The 24980-nt window shown below is 39.2% G+C and overlaps 1 protein-coding gene across 7 annotated transcripts in view; it reads right to left on the minus strand.

Moving 5' to 3' along the window:
• Positions 1-346: 346 nt before the first annotated feature.
• LPP (LIM domain containing preferred translocation partner in lipoma) overlaps positions 347-24980 on the minus strand; it is a 653489-nt gene continuing 628855 nt past the window's right edge. For all 7 annotated transcript variants that reach the window (XM_046658568.1, XM_046658562.1, XM_046658566.1 and 4 more), the window contains 3 exons: positions 24053-24231; positions 18304-18424; positions 347-15449 (listed from right to left, as the gene is read on the minus strand). In XM_046658568.1, the coding sequence (XP_046514524.1) occupies positions 15321-15449; positions 18304-18424; positions 24053-24231 (429 nt within the window). In that variant the 3' untranslated portion in view covers positions 347-15320. The remainder of the gene's footprint in view (positions 15450-18303; positions 18425-24052; positions 24232-24980) is intronic.

A 24980-nucleotide genomic window follows, 5' to 3' on the forward strand; every position in this document is an offset into this window, starting at 1 on the left:
AAAGTCAGCCCGTTGTTGGTTATGAGAGTGGAGAACCTCCCCTCCCACCCCTAGGGACCCATTTACTTGGATCCAACTTTAAAAAAGTCTTTACTTGCGAGGTTAAGACACATAGTAATCAAGTAATTGTGGAACACAGCCAAGCTTAAGATCTTCTGTGCTAACAGTGGAAGAGAGTGGGTGCCTTCATGCTCTTGTTGCCATCCTATTTGCTTTGAGAGACATTCCCTTCCTCAGAAGACCATATGGAAAGCAAATGATGTAAAAAATGAATCATAGTAAAAGGGGTCAGAAGAAAAGGAAACGGAGATTATCCAACTCAAAAAGAATTCCACACAAAGGCAAGTAAAGGTACTAAGTTTATTGGATTTCTAAATATAATAAAGTCGTTGCAGTTCTTTTACAGAAAAGAATATGATTTTCATATTTATTGGAAAAACATAATTGATAGAAAAAATTGATAGAAGGTAAATAGAAACATGTTTTAATATAGTTGGATAATGCATAAATACAAAAGAAAATATCCAAATCACTTGCTTATAACAGGTTTTATTCTCTTATTTTCATAAGGAGCCACGTGGCCTATTTGGGAATATGTCAGTATGGTTCATGATGTAGTGGAGAAATGCAATTTGCTAAGAATCAAATAACAAAGGGAAACCTTTATTTTTATGAATATCCTGGCTCTGTCAGCATGACACGTGTGAAAAAGGGCATATTCCTGCTATGATTTTGTGTGGCTTTCCCTACATCAGGGAAGGTTATTCAGACTAGCAGCTGATCGTGGCGGGGCTATGACTGTACTTGGTGGGAAGTTCTTGCTCTAAGTAGGCACATTCAGCGTAGAAAAACCTGGCTGTTCCCTGTCCCTTCTCCTTGATCTATTCACCTATAAATACTATTTAATATTTATATAAAACTCTCTCTCATAGTCACGATCATCAGATTGAAACCTGGAGCAAAGCCATGTTATCTCTTCCCCAGTCCATCTGGTTTCCAAGGAGGAAATCCTCTGTACCCCAATGTGCCTTCTGACATTGCACAGAGATTTTTGAACTCTTATCCAGCACTAAAATCTGATTGTCTAAATAACAGAAAGTGACTAGTGTTGAAATTGAAGACGGTAAAGCCAGGAAAAGAACATCAGTAGGAAGAGTAGATAATTTTGGTGAAGAGTATCACTCTTTCTCCAAGGAGCCAACTGGTCTCATAAAATGATGACAACTAACGTCGCGTGGTCAACACTCTTGGAATTATGAAATAGTAATCTGTTCCACCTCATCCCTAGTTTATGTAGTTGGGCTCTTTATATGGAAGGCACAGTGGTGGCTGACTGCACTGGCATCTTCTATAGATTATGCCCCTGTACTTCCATTTGGTGAAACTGGCTGGGGTAGGAGACAACTTTGTGACCAAAGGGACATCAAGAGCTTCTTTGGAGAAAGGATAACTGGAGGTATCTTGCTTTCCCAAAGCAGAGGCATTATTCAAGTGAATATGGAGCCAACTGACTTAGAAGGAAAGAGAACGAATTGGCAAGTGTAATTTGCCAGCTGGTTGAGTCAGACGACACATTGAGAAAGATCTTTTTTGGAAGCACGTCCTCCCTTCAACCCTTTTCCTAAAATCATGCACTGTCTACCTTGTCCTTTCTACATGGACCCTCTCCTATTGCCACACTTCAGTAAGAATCCCTCTTTCTAGGCTGTGCTGCTGCTCCATCAACAGTATCTATGGTTACAATGTCAGTGACAGAACTATGATAACAAAAGCCATTAAATAACATGTGCCCCTTTTTAGAAGTCAAACTAAAGATGCTCTAAGGATCTGCCCAGGACATTTGGCCCCCTGAGGCACCAATCGTCATAGCCAAGACTTCTCTTCAGTGTTCACTGATGTTAGCTTGAGAGATAAAAGGAAAAGAACTGTGCTGACATTCGAAACCCACCAATGTTCAGTTTATAAAACATACATATGACATATATCCTAATACAGACTCTGGCTCTATTAATCCTCTTAGACAATCTTTTTCCTGACTAAATGTTCCAATTTCATAAAGCATATATTCCTTTGAAGCAGAATACAGGAAACCTCAGCAATATGCCACCATCCGGTAGGATATAAATATAAAGTGGCTGTATCAGCAAGGAATGCTCAGGGAATGTGTTTGCAGCCCGTTTCACGGTGCCATTCGAGAGGGGATATTGGAAATGAGTGACTTTCTTCCATTTGGCAAGGTTTCTTTATCTCTGCACCTACTCTTTTCGATGGTATGTTTTTGAAGGCTGCACAGTGTGACTCTGGGTACCGTGTGTACATACATATGTAGGAATAACGTCTATGTTTCTCAGAATAGGCACTTTTTGAAGGCAGTAAATCTAAAAGTAAAGTTAATAGAGCCTATATTTAGTGCTCATCTTCTCACTTTGCTGATGTGTATGCTGAAGAGAAGATCACAGATTTGAGTCAGTCTCGCAAAGAGGCCGGAGTCGGCAAATGGCTATATTCAGAACGGGGGAAGTCTTGCCAACTCAAGTGTAGCTGCTAAAAAGGCAGACTTGGAGAAGGTGCAATCGTTTTTCTCAAAGGTGACAGCACAGAAGGAGAAAAGCCTGTGACAAAGCCATGAAATGAAAGCTCGTGTGTGCGGCTCTGAGAAAATTACTATCCTCAGCCTCTGCATCTTCGTGTCACGTCTACTTCATGGGACCGATTTGCTACTCAAAGTTCTTTCCCTTCCTTTTTTTGGTGTGTTTTATAATTGCACATATTCCCAGTGGAGAGACAGACCCCCAAATTTGTTAAACTAATGATAAAGGTGAAGTTTAAAAGACAAAACAAAAAACAAAGTAATTCATTGCATAGACCACGTGGAAAAGCTCCACGCAATTGCCAGCTGTGTAAGTTTTGCATCTAAGTTTAAATTTTTGCTTAAGGCACATTAAATCACATGATAATTTTATTCATTCTAAAGAATCAGATAATCAAGTGTCATCTTCAATTCTATTTGATCTTTGATATGTTTCCTGAAAAAGAACGAGGGCATAATTCAGATTTTTAGGGGGAGAATTATTCTGACTTTGTTTAATAAGGAAATAATTTTGGATAATTTGCTCATCAGCTTTCCCAAGAGAATAATGGGTAGTAAAACGAAGAAAGTCATTTAAAAATGATTTTGCAACTACTTCGTGACACAATATTGGTGATTAAGATTTAGTTTCCAGGTCCCTAACTCTTTCATCAAAGATACACCTCAGTTGAGTTAGAAGACTGGAATGGTCTATATCAATTTCAATTTGCTAGTGAGGGAGGTCTAACGCACTTTAACTCTTTTTGGCAATTTTACCCTGATATATTGATACACTTAAAAACTAAGCCGGAGGTATATAAGATTAGTAAAAAGCAGACACTGTCCAAATATCATCTTGTCTTTTACTATTTGAAAGTTAAAACATGAGGCCATTCCCACTGTTGGTATTTAAATCATAGAGATCCCTTTTCCTCTCAAAGTCTGTGTTTGAATGAATGGAACACATTGGCAGATGCATCATAACCTGGCTGAGCGATTCTCTTACTTCTGGTTTATCATTAATTACTAAGCGATCATAAGCTGTTACCCAGAGAGAGAAAGATGAAAAGGAACTGAATTTTTTTCCCCTTCACATTTGTCTCCCAAGAAAGAAGGGAGAAACATATCCACGAAAAGCTAGCTCTCCTCATTTCACGTTTTTTAAACTAGTTCAGAAATGAAGTTGAATAATTTGGTGAGGAAAGACATTCAGGTTCAATATTTACTCCCTCACGATGGAGAAATGGAGTTGAGAAAGCAACTGTGATTCCTGTGCCTCAGCATGAAGCAGCAGGCCCTGTACAAAGTGGTGACACAATGCATCAATAATAAGGGCTCAACAATAGTTCTTTCCCTTTTCGAAACCCACAGATAGAAATATAAAGAGAGAAGTAAGCAGGAGAGAGAAATACCTTAGTTTCCACCCCCACCTCAAATTGCTTTGGCATATTGTAAGAGATAAATGGATCCATACGAAATTTAAACAGCTTTTTCTTTCCCTCTTTGGCAGCCACAAAAATGGGTCAGGTCTAGGAATTATTTGTTTCCTGGCCTGAAAAAACCCAAGTGTTTTAAAATAAGATTTCTTTTTTGAAGGATCAGCTTTCTTGGAAGATGTTTGTGTGTGTATGTGTGGGCATGCGTGCATGCACGTGCACGGGTGTGTATTTTAAAGACAACACAATTGTATTTTCCTTAAATATGGGGGACTATCTTGTGTAGAATGGAGGAGGAAAATTTTTACTAATACTTTTCTTTACATATGTAAAGATAAATCAGGGTTTGTGGCTCCCATTTTTGGAAAGGGCTGCTTTTTCATATTCACTGTCTTTTATTCCTTCTAATAAGATGTCACAGATTCCACCCAAGTCAGTCTTTACTCAGGTGTACTCACCTAATAATTCTGAAAAGTTCTCAAAATGCTGCTTCTATTAATCCATTCCTCGGTGGTGGTACTCCATCTATTCTACAAAACTGTCTTCTATTCCATCAGCCATAACATTTATCAAACCTCACAGGAAGATAAGGCACCTTTCCAGTCTCTGAAGTAGCTATCTCAGCCAAGATTACTACTTTGCTGGCCCCGTTGGCACTTTTTGTGTTTCCCAGGTGTAAAGATGGGAAAGGGGTGGGAGGCTATTTGTTATTTAACTTGGCCCTCATTAATCCCAGGGAATAAGCAGATGGATGATGAGATGGGCTTGATGGATGGCAGACTCTAGGGAGGGAAAATGCTTAGAAAGCTTACTAGTTGAGATCATTTTAAAGGTCTCCTGAAGTAGATTGAACTCAGATGAAGAAAGAATATTTTTCAATCAGTTCACAGATTTTAACTTAAAGCCAACAACCATAATGAGAAATTGGGGGAAATAAAAACCCAAGAGCACACATCAAAAGGCACAGCCTCCTGAGGGATGCAGCTCAAGAGAAAGAATGCCCAGTTGTTGAACTGCCCTGTAGAGCAGCTTCTAGAATATACATGAGACTTCCAAGTATCCTGGAAACAACACAGTGATAGGCATACTCCCTGTAATAGGCATACACAAATCACAAAACTACAACAGCCCAGGAAGCCCAGTCTAGCCAATGGCAAAGACCAGAATGGCAATCAGTCCCAAAGCATTTGTTCACAGACATTTCAAGTTCATGGACTGGTTGTTGGTTTGGAAAAGCCTGAGGCAGCGACATACACTTAGTGGGCCTCAATAAATGTGAACTGAGAGAGAGAAAATACTATGCATTGTTTACCTATAGCTGTTTCTGCCTCTGTGGGGCATAAATCATAGCCCACAGGAGAGAGTCTTGTCTTAAAGATCAAGTCACCTTGCACTCCACTGCATTCTAAATGATATGATCTCAGTTGATATTCTGAACTTCACAGTTCCAGACTTTTTCAGTTAATGTAAAGTAAATCATGTGTCTCTGGGGAAATCCGTGGCAGTGTGCTTCAGTGCCACAGTTGTTTGTTCTTAGTGGTGGCCTTTCCTCACTGACTTCATCCCCACCACATTCTGATCAGACAGAATACCTTGTAGTTTTCCACAAGAGGACACAGAAGATGCATGCAAGTTCCAAATGATCTCTGCACCGCAGTGCACACACGGATTTGCCACCTGATTGCTAAATGGTCTATGTGAATTTCCCCGGATGCCTTTGGACAGGGGCACTTTATTCTGTGAGAAGCAGACATTGTGCTCTGAGGTATTTTGTGCCCTGACAATGGCCACTGGAGAGAGGACTATACTTGCAAGACCTGGGTGCATCCCCAAATCTGCCACTTACCAGCTGTATCGCTTTTGGCAAGTCACTTAACGATTCTGGGCCTCAGCTTTCTCTTCTAAGATAGGGCTATTAATAACCTTCCTCCCAGGGCTGTTTTATGTGCGAAAGCAGTTTTTAAGCTCTCTTAGGAATTATTATTTTAGAGCTTAGAAAGCTACTCCCAGGTCCTGCCCAGGAGACTGATGACACATTCTGAGCAGAGGGCACTCTAATTTAAAGCGGGGGTGGAAGAAGCCACAAGACTTGTCCTCCCAAAGACCAAGGAATAGCATTGGTACTAACTAGTAACCTAGGGCAATAATAAAAGGATCTACACATTTCTACATAAAACCATAACATAACCCTTTCCCTGAAGAATGATTTCCTTTTGCACTGAAAAACTGGCCAGAAGGAATGAGTTTCAACAGAACCACTACCTTTTCCTTTTGACTTTTCCCTTGTTAGCGGGGGAGATCACAGACTGACATTTCCCAACATTTTAAGGTCATTATCAGCAAGCCAGATAACTGGAGTGTACTGTTCATGGGTTAGTTACTGGGGGAATGCATAAAGCTATGTAGCAACTGTCAGAACAGTTCGTCTTTTGAGTAAGAAAGTAAAAACAACTATAAAAAACGCATGAACTCTAAAACCTGCCCCTCAGAAAATCCTTCAGACAATTTTTAAGGATGTTTAAAGATTTTTATAATCTTCAGCTAAAAATCAAAGTTTTCTTTTAAAGAAATGTGTTGTCAAAAATGAAACAAATGTATTTGGAAGGAAAGTGGAGGGAGGAAGCAACATTTTATCATGTTCTAAAGACTGGTTTTGTGTGGCACCAAGGAAAACATAAGGCTCAAAGGCTGGTTCTGTTTCAAAGTCAGGGGAGGCTTAGAACAAAGTGTGATGGAGAAAACGGAAGACCTTAAGAAGTAATGAGCTCCTTGATGCAGGTGATGTTTAAGCAGAGTCTGGATTTTTTTACTTATCAATGAATCTGCAAGAGAATTTTAACACCAAGTGGAATAGATGACGGTAGAGTCCTTTCCAATTGTGGACCTGGAAGTAATAGGAAAATAAGAGTACCGTGCTGGTCCCTTGTAGGGGTTCAAAAGACTAGTGTGTTTATTCCAAGAGTAGAGTATGTAGCTATAAGTCAATAAGAATGTATGTTTTGTATGTTATAAATAAAGTTTCCTGTTCATATTGTATGTGTTGGATTATATTTTGGAAGCTCATCCTATTGTCCAGTTATAAAGAGATGAGAAAGCAAATAATTGAATTAGCCTTTCCCTATGCCTTTTCCTTCCCATTGACTCTGAATATCTGGAAGCCTTTTCTCCTGTTAAGGAAATTCCAGGATCTGTGATACTTAAAGCAGAGAGTCTTCTCTGAATATAGTGTGTTTCCTGTTGTCTTTGGTGCCTTAATTATTTTCCTTCAACTTCAATTAGTCACTTCAAGATTTCTTAGCAAATTTCACTCCTCCATGAAGCCTTTACTGATGCTACTGGAAAGAATTCCTCTTCCCAATGACATATTCCTTTCTATAGAGTACAGATTAAGCCTGTTTAATCTTATTGCAGTTGGCCTGAATCAAGGTTACTTAGAGGCTGATTCTCTTACAGCAATTGTTAAATTGAAGTGATGAGTAAAGGATAAAAATGTTAGAACAACAAAATAGAAAATATAGACTCCTAAGGATAGTTCCTAATTGATCATGTAGGGAAGCTGCTCACTTGGTCTAAAGCGCAAGATCTCTAGGTACAAACATTTGAGCACAGAAAAATGGAAGTGAATCTCAAAACCAATCAGCCAGTAAATATTTATACAGAACCTATAAAGTGCCCAGGCAGGACTCTTTTTGCATATTCAGTATGGAAATAGCACAAGAAATGTCTTATTCTTGAGAAGAGAGGGACAAAGGGGAAAGGTTGAAGAGACTTTAAGAACATTTACCAAGAAGTGGGAATCTAATGGATGGTATATGTATTAGCTTGCTTCCTGTTTTCAGAATGACTGATTTTGGCAACATCAAAAACAGCACAGGACACAGGGTAGGAGGACTGTTTTGTACACACAGGAGATCTGTCTTCATCTAACTTTCACCCTTCTGGATGTGAGTCCTCGGGGAAAATTTCTACATTGAACATCAGTTTCCTTTGGGTGATTCCAATTCCATTTACTTTCAGCCCCAAGAATGTGTTTTCACCTAGCCTGACCCAAAGCGATTGCTAAGTTTCAGCAAGTAGATTGAAATAAAATTAGAAAATATTTTTGGGTCCAGCTGTTCAAAGAAGCAGCAGAAGGATGATTGGACTTGAACTACGTCAGTAAGTGAGGAAAAGTTGAAAGAGTTAGAGACAGCTGACCTAGAGGCAAAGATTTAGACATTAGACTAGTTTTATGTAGCTGTAGAGCCAGATTTTTGTTTAACATGAGGAAGAACTTTCATAGAAAGAGCTGCCCAGTGGTAGAACGGACTGCTGTGAACAGTACAACAGATTGGCCAAGTCTAAGATGTGGGATGGTGACTTGTCAGGAAAATAACGGAGGAGATCCAGACCCTTAAAGGGCCTCTGATTCTATGTTTGTCTAGGAAGAGCACCTCTACACGGGTGTAGAACACAAGATGGCATAACAATACCTGTCTCATTCTTGGTACATCATTCTCCTCCTGGGGTTGAGAACTGAATTAGAAGCTACGTTCAGTGCCAAGTTGACTGAATGTATTTGTGAGTTGTTTAGTAAAGCTTTTGTTTGAGTAAATTGGTTAAATATCTATCAGAGTTAGATGATTAAGTTTTTCTCTTGCCCTAAGTAGATGGATCTTGGAAAAATTAATGAAGACATACAGTAAGGAAGGATTAAGACAAGCACCTTAAAGTACTACAAAGGAATTAGTTGTAGGGTTTCTTCCTCTTTCTAGTATATAACTCTTTGCTTGCAGAACATTAATTTTGTTTATATCAAAGGCTGGAAATAGAGATATTTATTAGTGTGGTTAGATACTGCTGCTAATTAAATAACAATCAGGAAAAAACAGCAAAGATTTTTAGCAACTTTTTTAAAAACTTCAAGGAGGAAACGTCCATGAGTTTAATACAAACACATCTTTCACAGAACTTTCCACAAAATAAGCCACATGCATGTTGGATAACTAAAGTTAAGTCTACAATTTTTTGTACCAGGACCAGGAAAGGAATATAGAGAAAGGAATAAATATCATTCCTTTCTATACCGAAGGAAAACTTTTCCATTTCATATTTATTTTTCTTTAAACTTAGTAAGATAAAGTTAGTTTGCTGTGCTTGCAACTAAAAAAGAGAAAACTAGTACAGATCAATTATAGAATAATTATTTAGGCAAGACATTACAGAAAGTGGATGACTGAATTTAAACAAGAGAACTGCAGACCGAAAAATCTCCTCCTTACTGTGCTCACCAGGTAAGTACTTTGGAAAGAGAGAAAACACTGGATGTGTGAAAATGAAAACCTCTAACCCTCCGAGATGCTTAGGGTGTAGTGCAGCTTGTGTAAGAATATGTGAGAACATGTATCACTGTCTGTCACAAAGAGAATGAGCTATGCCCCTCTCCCAGAGGGGATGAAAGGACATGCATTAGAAAAGTTCTGGTGTAGTCATGGCCATGCCATGGGGCCCAGCAGCAGCTCTTACTTTACCTCTCAGACAAGGGAAAACTATATCATTATCCACAGTGATTTTTAAACACCTGATAAACTTGGAAATATAAATATTTTACTTGTTTAAACAACTACAATTGCTGATCCCTAAAACCTCTATGAAACTTCTCAGAGTTACACTTTATAAGGACTCCCCTGCCGTTGTTTTCATTGCAGACTGCCCCTTCTCTCAAATTCCTCCTTTCCCTCCGGAAGCCCACTCTTCTTGGAGACAGGTTAAAAAGAAAAACTGTCTGAATACCAAATCCCCAACTCACTGAGACGAGCATTAATTCTTGGCAAATGCATTTCTGTATTGAATTAAGTATATATCAGTAAGGATGTTTAACTCTCCTCATACGTGACCCTCCCAGAAAGGAAAGTCAGTGTCAACCCCTTGAAACTTATAGAAAATGGAAGTGAGAATAGAAACCAAAAATGTAAATATATTCCTAGAATTATAAGTGTTTTTCAGACAAATTTTAAAAAATGGACACAGATGGCATATTTTTATCAGTATTAGCCAGAGTTCAAAAGAATCTCAGACCCAAATTTTAACAAAATGCTTTACTGAGAGACTTGTTTTTCTCAAGTTGCTTTTTATAAACAGACTAGAGGCTTGTAACCAGTTCTCCAGGAAAAACCCTGATGCTGATCTACCCCGTGTAAAATACTGTAATTCAAGCATTAGAATTTAACATTACTGCCGTGGGCAAAATGCTGATATGTGTAAAAATTTTGGAAAGATAATAGTTTTTCTTTGCCATAAGGAAAATTACCAAGTTTCACTGGAATAAAATAAAATGCCACCACTTAAATATATGATTGTTTTGTTGGTCAAAATGCTTTGGATTTAAAAAAAGAATCTTAACCTAGTCTTAGAAAGATCACTTTGTATATAGTGGAGAAAAGTAGGACAGTCACAAATGAATTTGCCAAGAACTCTATAATCTGAGTCCCTGATGAAAACTCATTAAAATGAAACTGAAAAACCCTATTATCTCATCTCACTTTATGAATAAACACAATCTGGAAAATACGCCCTTTTAAAGGAAGGATTTATGGATGCTGCATGTATTTTGCAGTAGCCTTCTTCTGTTATATGATCATAGTTCCATAAGGATCATAATGCATTGATTTAATTTATTTATGAAAAGTACAAGCAGGATCGCACTAATAGGTAGGATGGAAAGAAGGAACAAAGGGAGGGAGGAAAGAGGGTAAGAAAGGAAGGAGGAAGAAAAGGAGGGAAAGAAAGAGAAAGAATTCTCACCTAGTCACGCAGCTTTAATCAGATCATTTTTCAAAGGTTTGAATAACATGCTAACCAAACAACAGCCTCATGAGAAAAGTTATCTGTCAAGGAAATAACTCAACCTGAAATATTCATGGCTGCACCATAATAAAGACTCAGAACCAGGATTCTCAACTTATTCTGTCCACTATTAGATTAAAAAAACAGACAAACCAAAAAACGATGGCAATTAAAAGAGGTGGATGTGCTGGATGTGTGTTAGAGGCTCAGGTGGAAGTCTCTGTCTTCATTATCTGACTAAAACCAGCGTAAGACCAAACGTAACCACCACCAACATTCAATACGTCATCTTGTGGCATAAGAATGTTTTCCTAATTTAAGAATTAATAAGGTACTTCCAAGAGACCAGGAGAAAAGAAATCCTATTAGAATGCATTAAGATGAAGAGTTCAGACTTCTCTGGATTTTGTTTGACTTTTTGATGATGAGTACATCTTTGAGATCCGGGGATTGATATTTATGTTCTAGACTCTTCAGGGAAGTATTCATAGTAGTGTAAAGATGCTTTCAAGATAAGGCACAAATATACTGCTCTCTAACTGTTTCCTATGAAAGTGCACCAAAAGAGCTATCTCAGGAAACGGACTTGAGACACATTTTGCAGAGGTATATCTTTTTCAGCCTACTGGGTTCCTACAGATGGCTAAAGCAGGGTATGGAACATGCTGTCATATTTCATTCATAACACACATGTACTGTAGCTCTAGGCAACAGATGGACAATCGCTTGTTTAAACTACAAATGTGAAATACTAAGGTAGAATAGCAATATTTCTAGAAATGTATATGGAAAAAACAGCCTTTCCAAGCCAAGAGGAATGGTGAGAGGCTGTGAGGTTACATCAGTGTTTCCCTGATCTCCCTAGCAGCTGCCATAATTTCCCCAACACCTTTCAAAACTTGATAATGGAGGGATCAGAGGGCAGCCGACACAGATTTGACAAGAGAAGACCAAACCATATCAAATAGAAATAACACTGTTATTCCCGGCTGGTTCACATTAATAGGATTTTTACTAACTAGGAAAACTGTTGGAAGTTGTGTCTTCAGAGTCCTGTCTTTATTCCATAAACCCTCTACTACAGCCCCATGATAAAAGTGTTCTCTTTTTTTCCTCTGGACCCAAATATAAGATACTTGTTTAAATGTAGTTAGAGCTTTATAGACTTTAAACATCATCATAAACATCTTTGCAGAATCTTTTGTAGTGAGAAAACAATGATAGTGTTGTTAACTCTACTGCATTAACCAGCATATACTCAATGAAGTCATTTCGATCAGAGAAGTTGCTCCTACAGGAACAATTTGTTAACGACAGGAAAAAGAAGCCACATCTTTGAGCTGCAGAGATGTCCAGCATCTCAAAGCCTTAATGCCTTATGCTGGGACACATGACTTATTTTTGAGTTTTAAAGGCGATTTTTTTTTACAGATGAGACTCCACACTTAGCGTGCATGAGCTGGGGATCCAGGTAATAAAGAAATCTGATTTTGAAATGGTCTGCAAAGCCCATGACATAGTGGGTTTTTTTTCCCTTTTCCATGTCTCTCATGTTACACAGAATTACCAAATATATGTGTTCTTGACAATTTTTTTAAAACAGTATATTTTTACAAACTTTCTCTTACACTCTATGATTATTTCTATTATTTATGAGTTTAAATGATAACAATCAAGACAACTTATCAAAAGACAATAGAATTACAATCATTAAGGTAATATGATCTATATATCTCTGTTATAGGCAAAATTTCATGTAACTAAAACAGTAAAGAGTGATTTGGCGTTGCTTAAACCAAATGATTAATAGAAAAGAAAAGAAAGCAATATAAATCATATATTTAAGAAATCCTGGAATAAAATATTGTAGGATCCTTTCCTTATTATACCATGTGAAAGAAAAAAATCTAAATCTAAATATTTCTACATATGTATGTGTGCACATTCATTATTATAAAAGTATAATAAGTCTATATTAAAAAGAGATTTACTTTAAAAATCTTTGGTAGAGATACTCTGAGGTTATGTGATAAAAATGCACTCTAAAGATTGTAAGCAAGCAGTATTCTGGTGATGCCACAGTGACAGCATTTTCTTATAACTCTTTTTTTTTTTGCATGTAAACATTCAGTTACATAAGAGTGTAAATGTAACAAAGAAATAGAATGTTATTGCATTTTTATAGTATAAATATTTCATAAATGCTTCCTCTTTTGGGAAAATTTATAATAATATGACTGCACTTCAAGAGAGAAAATCCATCTCTCAATAAATTGGGCTTTTGGCCTAAAGACAATTTCTCCCCACTATTTCATAGAAAACAAGTTCCTGAAGCAATTCAAGCAGATTATATTATCACCCCAATTGTTTAATAGTCAGTGCGCATTGAGGTCATCAGCATGGTTTGGCCTTTAATTTGGAAGACAGAAATTCAGCAGTACAGTTGCTATTGTATCCTAAAATTCACATGCTGCCCAAAGTGAATTCCATTGTATTTCACATTGTGAGAAATATCAGATCAAGGACGAGAGCAGCAAGGTTAGGGAAGGACAGCCGTCAAAGGACACTTTGAAAACCTGTAACTTTGGTGGTTCTAAAACAAAACTCTTAGGTGGCCAAAGCAACTGAGCCACAAATTAACTTAGATGAGCTACAGTGAACACAGGCTTAAGAATTTCTTATTAAAAAAAAATTGAACCACTTTTATGATTATTCCTACTAAAGTAAAACCAGTTGAATTGGAATTCCTGAGGCAGGGTTTGCAATTCAAAACATCCACTAGTAATTTTTCATTTCTGTTCTGAGTGTTAAAATTAAAAATTAAAAAAAAAAAAGTCAGACTAGAAAACCGACCTGATCAGTTTATCATCATACAAAAGGTATTTGTGGCTCAGGGAAAGGTATAGAGGGGAATGTAGCTATATTTGCTATATTTGATTTCTTAAACTGGGTGTTACGTATACAGGCATTCATTATATTATTATTTATACTTTTGTGTATATTTAAAATACTTCATAATTTAAAAAGGTATATATTTGTGGAAGACTTGAAGAAAGGTTTAAGAAATCTCAATCCAATATAATTAATTTACAAAACGGCAACCTGCCGCTACTAAGATCAGTGTCTCCCCTTAAAAGAAACACATTTGAGCCTAATGGAGGATGGTTCTGCAGCTGGAAAGCAAGTGTTTCACTGCCCAATAAGAGTTTGAATAAAGATTCCAGGCATAAACTCTGCATATTTTTAGCTCAGAAAGGCAAGTTTTTTCAGTGATTGTCTTTGAAAGTGTGGTGTAAATGTCACATCGATGATATGAAAATGTCTTCTGCAATATGTAATTTGAATTGCAGAAGGATTATGAGAATAATGAAGCTGTGGTTTTACAATCTTTTCAAGTTTTCCTGTCTTTTTAAAGTAAACTAAACAAAACTACACAATTTTATTTTGCGTGCTCTGATTTGTGATTGTCAGGCAAAAGGACCTGGGCCTAAGGAAAAAAAAGGAATTTGAACTGTTCTTTTACAGGTCTTTCCTCTAGAGAAAAGTCAATTTTGGTAGTTGTGTTTGGATATTAGAAAAAACATGGCAACACTTCTGAGATGAAAAGCGGGACAGTATTGGAAATGTTATATTCTAGAGAAAATCAAGTTTGTCTGCACTATTATGTCCAGGTAGTACGGAAAAGGAAAATCTTAAGACAATTTTGTGGGATAATAATGGGCTTTTCAAACATAGCCCCAAAATGCTTTTTCCAGCATGTCTCACCTACAATGTCTTTAGAAAAAGATTGAACTTTGGATCTCTCACCAATATGTGTTTTCACATGAGCCCCGACCACTGGTCACTATGGATTTTTGAATTTGGATGGTTGCAAATTAAATTTGGGCTTGTTTTAACCTTGTAATTTACAGCTTAAATTCTTTATAGCCTAACATATAAATTGTGCATTTTTTTCCCAAGGGACATTCTAATTTAAAACAACAGAAAGATATACTATTCAATACACAGAAAAAGAATGGCTATTCTTTATGATCACAGGCAACATGGAAGTGATAGGATGGAGCCTTCATGCCTAAAAGCACCTGTGAGTTGGCATACTCACCCAGGAAAAACTGTGTGACAGCAAATACCACGCTAAAAAAAGCCATTGAACCAGATGAAAAGTGAGACAAACATAGGGATTAAAAGTTACAGGAATGCAGAAGTGAATGGGATGGAGCATAATCCGTGCAAAAATGTGGAATTCCTTGGGAACAAAGGCCCATCAAGGTCCTACATGATTAAATGTGAAATGTGTATTTGGTAAGAACTTGAAAAAAAAAATCTCATAATGTATGTGTTTCTAAAGAAAGGTTAATAGTACATGAAGAAGAGAGCCCATCCCGTAGCTTGGCAGCCTTTCCTCTATTTTCCTATTTCTTTTCTTATCTTTTTCTTGTGTTTCATTCTTCGCCGCGCCACCAGCTAACCGGCTACACAGGTGAGTGAATTTAAAGGTCGGTGCTGGCCTTGGCGGTCAGCACCCTGATGCGGGCGGAGTTGCAGGCCTTGCAGAGGATATGCCCATCCAAAGGGTAGCAGCCTTGGTTATCTCCTTCAGACAGGAGACCACCACAATCCTGGAAAAATGAAGACAGATGGAAAGGATGTAAGTGAAAATGTCAAGTACATGCACGAAGACCAAATTCTTTAGCTTTCCATTCAAGGCCTCCATAATGTGCCCACTTACCACCTTCCCTCTTCATATACCATCAGTCCCCTCCAGTCCTTCCCCAGGATATAACATAGTAGGTGTCAAATTAGATTGAATTAGAGATTGGGGGCATAAATACAAACATGGTGAAATGACCGTGCTAAGGTCACTTCACAGGAAATAGAGGTACAAGGAGATCCCAAGTTTCTAGGCTCCAAGTAGTGTTGCCCCCCTCACTCAGCAACAACAACAACAGCAAGAACAAGAGAAACTAAAACCAGAATGGATCTCTAATCACTAATTCATCTTTACCCTTATCATTAGTTTCAGGATTTCTCAAAAGGAATCTACAAGGGCAGGGATGGAATTTCTTGGTAATTTCTGGGCAAAAGCTAAGCAGAAGGGCCACCAACGGCTCTGCCTACTTACTCCAGCTGTAGTAAGAAAATAAATTGCTAAGGTTCCTGGAGAGTAATGATTTGTACTTTCTAAAGAAGGAAGCATGGTGGAGAGGAATGAGTGCAGGCCTGGGAGACAGGGCCCCTGGAAATCACCCTCAGTTCTGCCACTGCCTCTGTCACTGCAGGCAAGGCCAGTTGTCACTCTGAAAATAATTCCTGCATTTCCTACCTTACCAAGCTGTTGGGAGGATCAAAGAGGATAATGTGAATGTACTTTGAAAAAAATGCAAAGAGCTACATAACTGTAAAGGATTATCCTTCTGTTGATAGCACCTCTGAGGGGCCAATTTGGAAAGTGTTACATAACAGTAAAATGCTGGCCCTTATCTTGGAGAAAACAGAAGTTTCTTTGGAAAACAAAAATACAGTACTTCCTGTAGTGGCGTGTGCTCTTCTACTTTCAGTAGAAACTCTTCTAAAAGGCCACAACTGCTGCATGCCTCGCCTCCGCTGTCTACCACGACAGCAAGGAGGTCATTGAGTCTCCTGTCTGCATTTGACAAATAACGAAATTTAAGTTCAAAAACGGTGTCGCTCAGAACACCACAGCAGCAGCAACAGCAGCAATAGCAAGGCTTCCTAGGAAAGTCGACTTTACCAAAATGAACAAGCAGATAATTTTGCATCTATGGAGGCATTTGGGAAACTGAGCAATGGAACTCAATGAAATCTGTTCATCACAATAAAAAGAAAGAAGATAATTTCAGAAATGACAAGGTTTTAAGCATTTAATGAGCTACCATCTACAGTCACCTGGGCACCCTAAAGAGCCCAGAGTCGGTCGCAGTGATGGAACCATCACTGCCTTGAATCTTAGAAGGAAAAGGAGCCATGAGGCATCCAGTACAACTTCCTCCTTTTATAGATGGGCAAGTGAGGGAGGGGAGGGATTTGTCCAGTGTTATGCAGCGTCCGTGGCAGGACTAGTACAATGGTCTGCCCTCTTCCAAATTCAGTGTTCGTATAATATTGCTTCTAAAAAACTTCCCAGCATTTTAAAGCCAACTTAATTTGTGCTGCTATGATTTAACCTGGGAGAGGAAAACCACATTTCATGCAACTCTTAGCACAAAAAACAAAACCATTAAAAGTCAAAGTATATCGGTATAAATGGCAAGTGTGTGAGGAATTTTGGGAAGCCTTTCTTCTTTGGTCCTCAGTTTCCCCAACTGCAAAATGATCTCTAAGGTGTCTGTTAGCTCTTTCACCCTTATGATTTAGGTCAATTTTAGGAATGAACATTGTTGCTCCTCTTTAGTCATAAAATCCTTATGTAAAAGCCAGTAATTTTTTTTATTATCTTTTCTCATGTTAAGGCCAAAGAAAGGCATGCAACTTGGCTCTAGGGCAAAACAAAGCACACAGCATAAAACAGGAGGTCAGTCACAGCTAAGGCAGTGACTAGGAGGCACGCAGTCCCAGAGAGCCAGCCTGTGTCTTGGGAACATCTCCTCGTGGGACTAGAGGAGCTGATCTCATGAGGACGTGATAATAAGGAAGTTCATCTTATCCCACAGGGAGATGAAGGAGCTGGGAGCGGCTGCATTCTGAAGGGCTGGTAAAAACAAGAAAACTTCCAAAGAGGGGTTCTGGGTAAGTTACAGAACCAGGATAAGAAAATGGGTCCGCATCATTTTCTGCAAGTGGTGACCTTTTGATCCCAAGATTATAGAGCCCTTTGCTGTATAAATGACTATATTTCCCCTGGGCAAGAAGCCTTCCATGTTGCTTCCAGCCCAGATGGCAGGTCTCTTCTATATATCCCCAAGGCACCTTGTGCCTAGCTCTCCTGTAGCTCAGTACTCATCTGATCTCTTGTCTTAAGTGCTAAGTCAGGGCTCGCTAAATTACCGAATCTCCATGACTTTGAACATGAAGTGCCAACCCTTCCTACAGGAATGAATTCTTATCCTTCTCAATGGCTGACAGTGGCATCTCTGTCCCATAGGAGCATCAGAGCCAAAGTTAAAGATTCCGTATAATGACAATGATGATAATAATAACAATACCATTTCTCACTAGTTTAACACCTTATGATTTACAATATCCTCTAATATATAATTTTGCATTTTAGTCACATAGCATGTTTGAAAGAGTTAATAAGAATTTGAGTCATTTTTGCCGGTGGGGAAATTGAGACTGAAAGAGGTAAAGTGACTTATCCAACATCACTTGCATTAAACACTTGTGTCAGATCCAAAACCCAGGTCCTGTGAACACAGGCACTACGGGCTTTCCCAGATTTAATATAGTTGCTATATTTATGGATCTAATGGGCCTGCCATGCACTGGCAGGGTGTAGGGGCGCTGACCACAGACCTCACACCGGTAGCAGTGAACATGGAAATCACGATCCAGAGCCACAATCCGGACAGTCTCCTCCTGGCCTGGGGCTGGCATGATAGGCTCCTTGCACACAGAACATCGGGGGGCAAATTTCCTGAAAAGGGAGAGAGAGTTCTGGTTATATACTGAGCACAGACACTGTCAAACAGGTGAGACTCAGAGGTAGAAAGAAAAGATGTCAGGACATCTGGTCTGTCATCTCTTGTGAACTTGAGCAAGTCACTTTCCTTCTCTGGGTCTGCTTCCTCAATTGTAAAAGAAGGAATTTAGACTAGGTGACTGTTGAGGTCCTTCTAGATTATAAATATTGTGATATGTGTTGAGGTGGGGGGGGTGAGTGTGTGAACTGTTTATGCACGAAGAGCATCTAGGAGCTACTGGCCACTCGGTATGTGGCATGAAATTCACCTGGGGATAGATTGCAAACACAAACCCTGGGCTTGGGCAGGCTAGCCACAGGGGAAAACAAGGTCCTAGTGGCCCCTACTTGTTTCTGACTTTAGCTTCCAGACTTTCGTATATGCTCCCCAGGCCCTACCCAAATATTCTGATGTTGGTAACTTTGCCTCATTCCCACTTATTGGAGCCTCTTTCTTTGAAATGTGTCTTGAATTCTAGGAATTAACACAGGAAACCTTAAAAACATATCTTTTCAAAACGGCAGAGGTTAGCACGTTTAAATACTCTTTATACCAAATTTACGTAATCAAGTCTGCACTTCTTACATTTTGGTTGTGTAAAGAAAAAGTTAAAAAGGTCTCAAGTTCTTTACTTTTTGAAGGGTTTTAGCACTCCCAAAGGGTATGTGTATATGAATACATATATGCATACATATACATACATATATACTTATGTTTTTGAGGTTAACTGTTGGTGAGGAATTTTATTTCCTAATCTCTTAATATTCCTTAATATGACCAATGACTCTAACATTTCTTTCTCATAAAGGATTAACAGGCTACAAATACAGGCCATGCATCCATCTGTATCTTTTGGAAATTAGGGGTGGCATATGTGAAGGTGTGAAATGACACATGATTTGAAATGGACATGGATCAGAACTGAAAAGATTAATAAGAAAAACAGACTGTGCAACTTAGTTTTTTCACAGCTATGATTTTAAGATTAATGACGTTAAAATTTATCTATTTGTAGTAAGACTTAAAAAGAAATAACGATCGTAATCTAATACTTTGCAGAGCACTTTATGGTTGTCAAAGCATTTTTACATACATTATACTCTATATGTACATATTAATTTCCTGGCAGCACCCAAAAGGCATCTGTATGGCTGCAATCTAAATAAATATGAATTAAGCAGCAGATCAATTGATTGCTATGAAAGAAAAATTAAAAGGATCATGGTACAACGCAGCAGTAATCAGAGTTGTCATAATTGGTATTTTATGCAAGAAATTTATACTCAGCGGCAAAAAACTTGCTTTGGACTACCTGATTATTTTTGAATCTGGGTCATCAGTAGTGAAACAAGCAGGCTTCTGGAATCAACTGCAAAATTTCCTTTCCCCAAACCCTTTGGGACTACACACTCTGTGAGGTCAGGAGTGTGTCTTGCCTATCACTGTATCTGTGAGCCTTCCCCAATTTCCCCAGGTAGGATCATTTACTCCTCTAGGATAAATAACTTTCATTGAATTTGCCTATTTTAGTAGTAATTATTTGCATATTTTGGGGGATCACTAAACTGTGAGCTTCCAAAGGAAGGATTTGCCCTTTTTCTGTCTGAGTCTCCAGAAACAACTACTGTGACTGGTGCAGAGAGTAGAAATTCAGGCTTCGTTGATTGAAACGAAGTATCTGCCATGTTTCTCTATAAAAAGATGTTACTTGGGTCCTCATGTTCAATCTCAAGGTCCTTCCTCTTTGGAAAGGCATAAACTGTATTTTTGCTGAGTAATGTCTCCTCCCTACCAATTGGCCTCATTTCTATGATGGGAAAAAGCAAATTAAAGAGACAGGAAGTGGTTTCCGCCGTCCCTGCAGTGTTCTTTGGCCGGCATTTCGAGGATTGTTTGAAATCCCAGGTGGTCTATTTCAAGGCTCAGCTCACTAAGCAGACAATAATAATAATAAAAATAAATTTGATAAAAACACCTTTGATAGTTAAAATAGCCACCATTTATTGTGTGCTTATTATGTGCCAAGCCTTGTTAAGCACTCTGTACACTTGACCTTATTTTTTACCGACAGCAACATTATGAAGAAATATTTTCATCATTTCTACTTTATAGTCATGGGAGCCAAGGCTCAGAGAAGGATGGTCTTCATCATCTTGTGTCCTGGCACATTTCTGGCAATCAAAAAATGGATGTTGATTAAACAAATAAACAGATGAGTGTAGTATCCCCGTAAGAAAGCACAGATAGTGGAATAAAGGCTCAACATAATGAAAGGGTCAGTTAAATAAGCCTGCTTTTCTGAGCCCACTGTCCTGGCACTGGAAATAACAGAAATAAACTAGGCTTCCAGCAGTCAGACTGGTGGGAGTTCTACATATTTTTGCATGTGTTCTATTAATTTATATATACATAGCCTATAGTATTGCAAAAATGATTTAAGGTGGTTACTCTAAAATTTTATGTGTGTGTGTCTGTGTGCATGCGTGCGTGTGTATTCTTCATTACTAGTCAGACCGTCTATGCTAAGAGCTGCCTATAGCCGATTTACAGAACTCAATAAAATATAGAGGAGATATAAATTCAAACATGGGGAGAGAGAGGGGCTGAGATCAGAGAAGACTTCTTAGAGGAGATGGTAATTGAGTTGGGCCTTGAAAGATGGCCATTTGGGTGAAATGGGAAAGAGTGCATGTGTGCGCGTTTGTGTGTGTGTGTGTGTGTGTGTGTTGGGGTGAGATACAGTCAGTTGGCCAGGGAGCTGAGTTTGAGCAGTCATCTGAAATGACACATGGGAAAAAGTTCCTACCTAATAGGCTGGAGGACTTGGACCAACCCTGACTGAAGGTGACTGAAGGGGGCTGGCCCACTATCGAGGCCTCAAAAGCAGTTCTTCAGAACCCTGTTACTCAAAGTGCAGTCCAAGGTCACCTGGGAGCTTGTCAGAAATGCAGAATCTTGGGCCCTACCCCAGACCCACTGAATTAGAGTCTGCAGTTTAAAAGATCCCTAGATGACTTGCAAGCACATTAAAATTTGGGAAGCAGTGGTTTAAAAGATAGGATACTAAGCAGGCAAGATAAATCCCTTCTCATGGGTCTCCTGTAACTTACACTCCCAGGCTGCTCTAGTTACATCAAGCAAATCCTCCTTGAATGTAGAGAAGCCTTTCCTAACTCCGCACCCCTGATTTTTGCCTGAGATTTTGTTCCTTCTGCCAGGAATCTCCTTGTTTCCCACTTAAAACACTCTTCAAATTCTGCTTCCGGAAGCCTACCAAGATCCCAGGGCCAAGCAATCTCTTCTGATTCTACAGCTCAAGCCTTTGCCTGTGCTTATCTCATGGCGTTTATAAACCCCTTTCTGCCTGATATCACAGATTCTGCACCCATTCTCGCCCCTCCTCCTGGAAAGCTCCTCGCTGACAGCAGCTTCTGTGTTTGTATCTGTGCAATTTCTACCTACGCAAGTTCTCTCCTTGTGTCCCTCTTCTTTAGCACTTAGCACAGTAATTGGCACACAGAAAGCTCTTTGTAGATATGGTTGAACTGAATTGAAGCACGTTTCCTAAAAGCTCACAAAGGGAGACCTAGGCAGAATGACCAAGAACAAGGTCCCCCAAAATTTTCAGCAGAGGGAGCCTGTATCCCCCTGTCTACCCTCTCCTTAGCCTTGCAATGCCTGCCTTGGGTTGGATTTCTAGCTAACTGTGTTCTAGTACCTTCCTTGTTCTGAAACATAGTTCTGTAAAATTTTCTCATATTTTCCTTTGGGAAATGAGGAAAAGATCAAAAAGCTTCTCCTTGCCAGTCATGCAGACAACATTATTTTTTAAAAAATAATTTGTTTTAACATGCCATTGAATTATTGGGAGGGAACTGGGGATTGGAAATGATTTTTCCTTTTTAGTTGCTCAAGTCTGCTTTCCTGAAGCGTTCAGACCCACACACTTATGTCACCAGTCTCAAGTCTCTAATTATGCTCCCCACTCTTAGAAATGAAAGATAAATGGCATAGATATAAACTTACATTTGTCAGAATTGATTTCCTGTTTTAATTGAGGGGTGTAATATATCATCAGTCTTTTCTAGCAACAGAAACATGTGTGCTCTGATTCTATCTATCAGCCTCTCTTGGGTTAGGGTAAGTGTAAGAAAGGAGAGAAGCAGTGACAGAAACACACTCCCCATTGGTATTTTTTCACTTTCCTTAAATAGATGCAGGTTTTTTTTCATGTGTAATTACAAGCTAAAAATATCAATAACGTGAAGTACAATTTATGCTGTGACTGCCCTTTCAAAGTGAGCCCTTCCTTGTCTAATTCAGGTCGAGAATTTCTGCCTCTGGGGTTTTTTAATTCATTCAGCCTCATGTCTTTTGGTGAGGTTTTCACTTTCTTTGCTACTAGGAAAGTGGTCAGGAAATTCATTTTTAAAATATTGAGTCTCAGGTCCCCAGACTGCTTGTGGCAAGTACCTCCTGCTTGTTGACAATCAACAGAGCGGTGAAAATTAACCCACAAGACTGAACATCTGGAGGCTGTAGAATGGATACCCAAACTGGTGAGCCATGTGAACTTCAGCCTTTGAGAGCCTCAGACTGTCCTCAAAGACACTGCCCAGCCGAAACAAGGCAGAAAACGTTTGTGTCTACCATTTACAAATCACACCCATGGCTTTCACACAGTTCTTAAAAATATGTAACAAATGGGATCTACCAATCTACCAACTAACAAACTGGCCAAATAAAAATAAACAAAACACAAAACTATAGAATTTTCGTGAAAACTCCTGCTATAACAGAGGAAAGAGGGACCTACAAATGAGAGAATTGAGGAAGTATGGACATATTTTTCCAGGTCCACGAGTAAGTAGTCTTAACCTTGAGGCTCTACTTTCTAATCCTCCTCAAAACACTGCATGATGCCGCATTAATTAATTTTATTAGCAAATATCCTGAGGAAGAGAAGACCTGGGTGCTGGAAGAAGTAATGGGAGGGTGTGAATATGTCAATAATGGCATGAAACTGCCTCTAACTGTGAGAGGCTTCCATCAGTAACAGGAACTGAATTGTTCTCTGTGTCTATCTCCCCATAATCTCCTATTTGTAGAGTGACAGGGATGTAGAGGTCAGCTATAGAGAGAATTCTGGGCTGTCAAAGCTGGGAGTTTTAAGACAGGGTCTGGTCTACTGACTACACTGAAGAGCTCAAAGAAATTGAGCAATTTGTCCAATGTCACAAATCTTGTTCGTGTTTAGGCCAGGGAGGGCTCCCTAGGATCCTGTCTCTTTCCAATACACATACTTCACAGCTGAGTCAACTTTGTCAAAATTAGAGCCACACAAAGATGCGAGGGACAAATCTCAGGGAAGCCTTGAAGCAGAGGCTAGGATGGAGGACCACATGGATTACCAGATATCAATTCCTGTGTCTGATGAGGGGATAAATAAGCTCTTTTTAAGGTCCCACCAAATCCTGAGATTCTATAGCTCTGAGAGAGAAGAACGTGTGGCCCAGAGGCCAGGCAGTAAGCAAAGACTCCAAGAGGGCCGGCAGACTGGGGAGGGAGAGTAGACTGCCTACTTGTGGAAGTCTTCAATGCAGTGGATGAGGCCGCCAGCATCCACGGTGAACGGGATCCCATCCAGGCTGCGGTGGCACATGACGCAAGTAAAGCAGTGAGGATGATAGGCCTTCCCAGTGGCTCGGAGAATCCGCTCCATGATAGGCTTGGAGCATACGCTGCACTGCTCCAGGGTATTCTATGGAGGGAAAGAAAAAGGCCAGTGTTAGGCTGGAACTTGAGGAGTTCCATTTATGTAGGAACTTACAGCATGACAAGCACTTTTACAGAACACATTGGCTCATGTGCTTCTCACAGTACTTGGAGGAAGGCAGAGTCTACATCTTTATTGTAGAGAGAAAGAAACACAATTAGATGGATCAAGAGGCTTTTTTAAGGTCACTCAGGTAAGCAACAAATCCAGAATTTAGAGCACATAAATTCTGGCTTCTATCCTTGTTCCTTTCTACTATAGCAGGGACGATGGCAAACTTTTGTGTAAAGGCCTATACAGGAAATAGTTCTGGCTTTCTTGCAACAGTTCAATTTTGCCATTGTAGTGTATAGGGAGCTGTAGACAGTACATAAGCAAATAAGCATGGTTGTGTTCTAATAAAACTTTATTTGCAAAGCAGGTAGTGGGCTGGATTTGGCCCGTGGCTGGGGTTTGATGACTCCTGAAATATACAACTCAGGATTTCCACTTGAAGAACACTTCACTACTACTTCTAAAACTTGCTTCATCATCAAAGACCTGGTGGGATCACCTCGGACTCTAACATCTTAGAGCGTGGTCTGTCTGATGACAGACACTCGCAGAGCATGCCAGCTGCAGAACCCAATCAGAACTCAGCATAATGAGTAAGGCTTTTGATCATTTAAAGCCTGATTCAAACATCATCTCCAAGTTTAGTGTTGTAAAATATTTATGGAAATGTTGAACCTAGA

The sequence above is a fragment of the Equus quagga genome, chromosome 4 (genome assembly GCF_021613505.1).
Source record: "Equus quagga isolate Etosha38 chromosome 4, UCLA_HA_Equagga_1.0, whole genome shotgun sequence".
Taxonomy (NCBI): domain Eukaryota; kingdom Metazoa; phylum Chordata; class Mammalia; order Perissodactyla; family Equidae; genus Equus; species Equus quagga.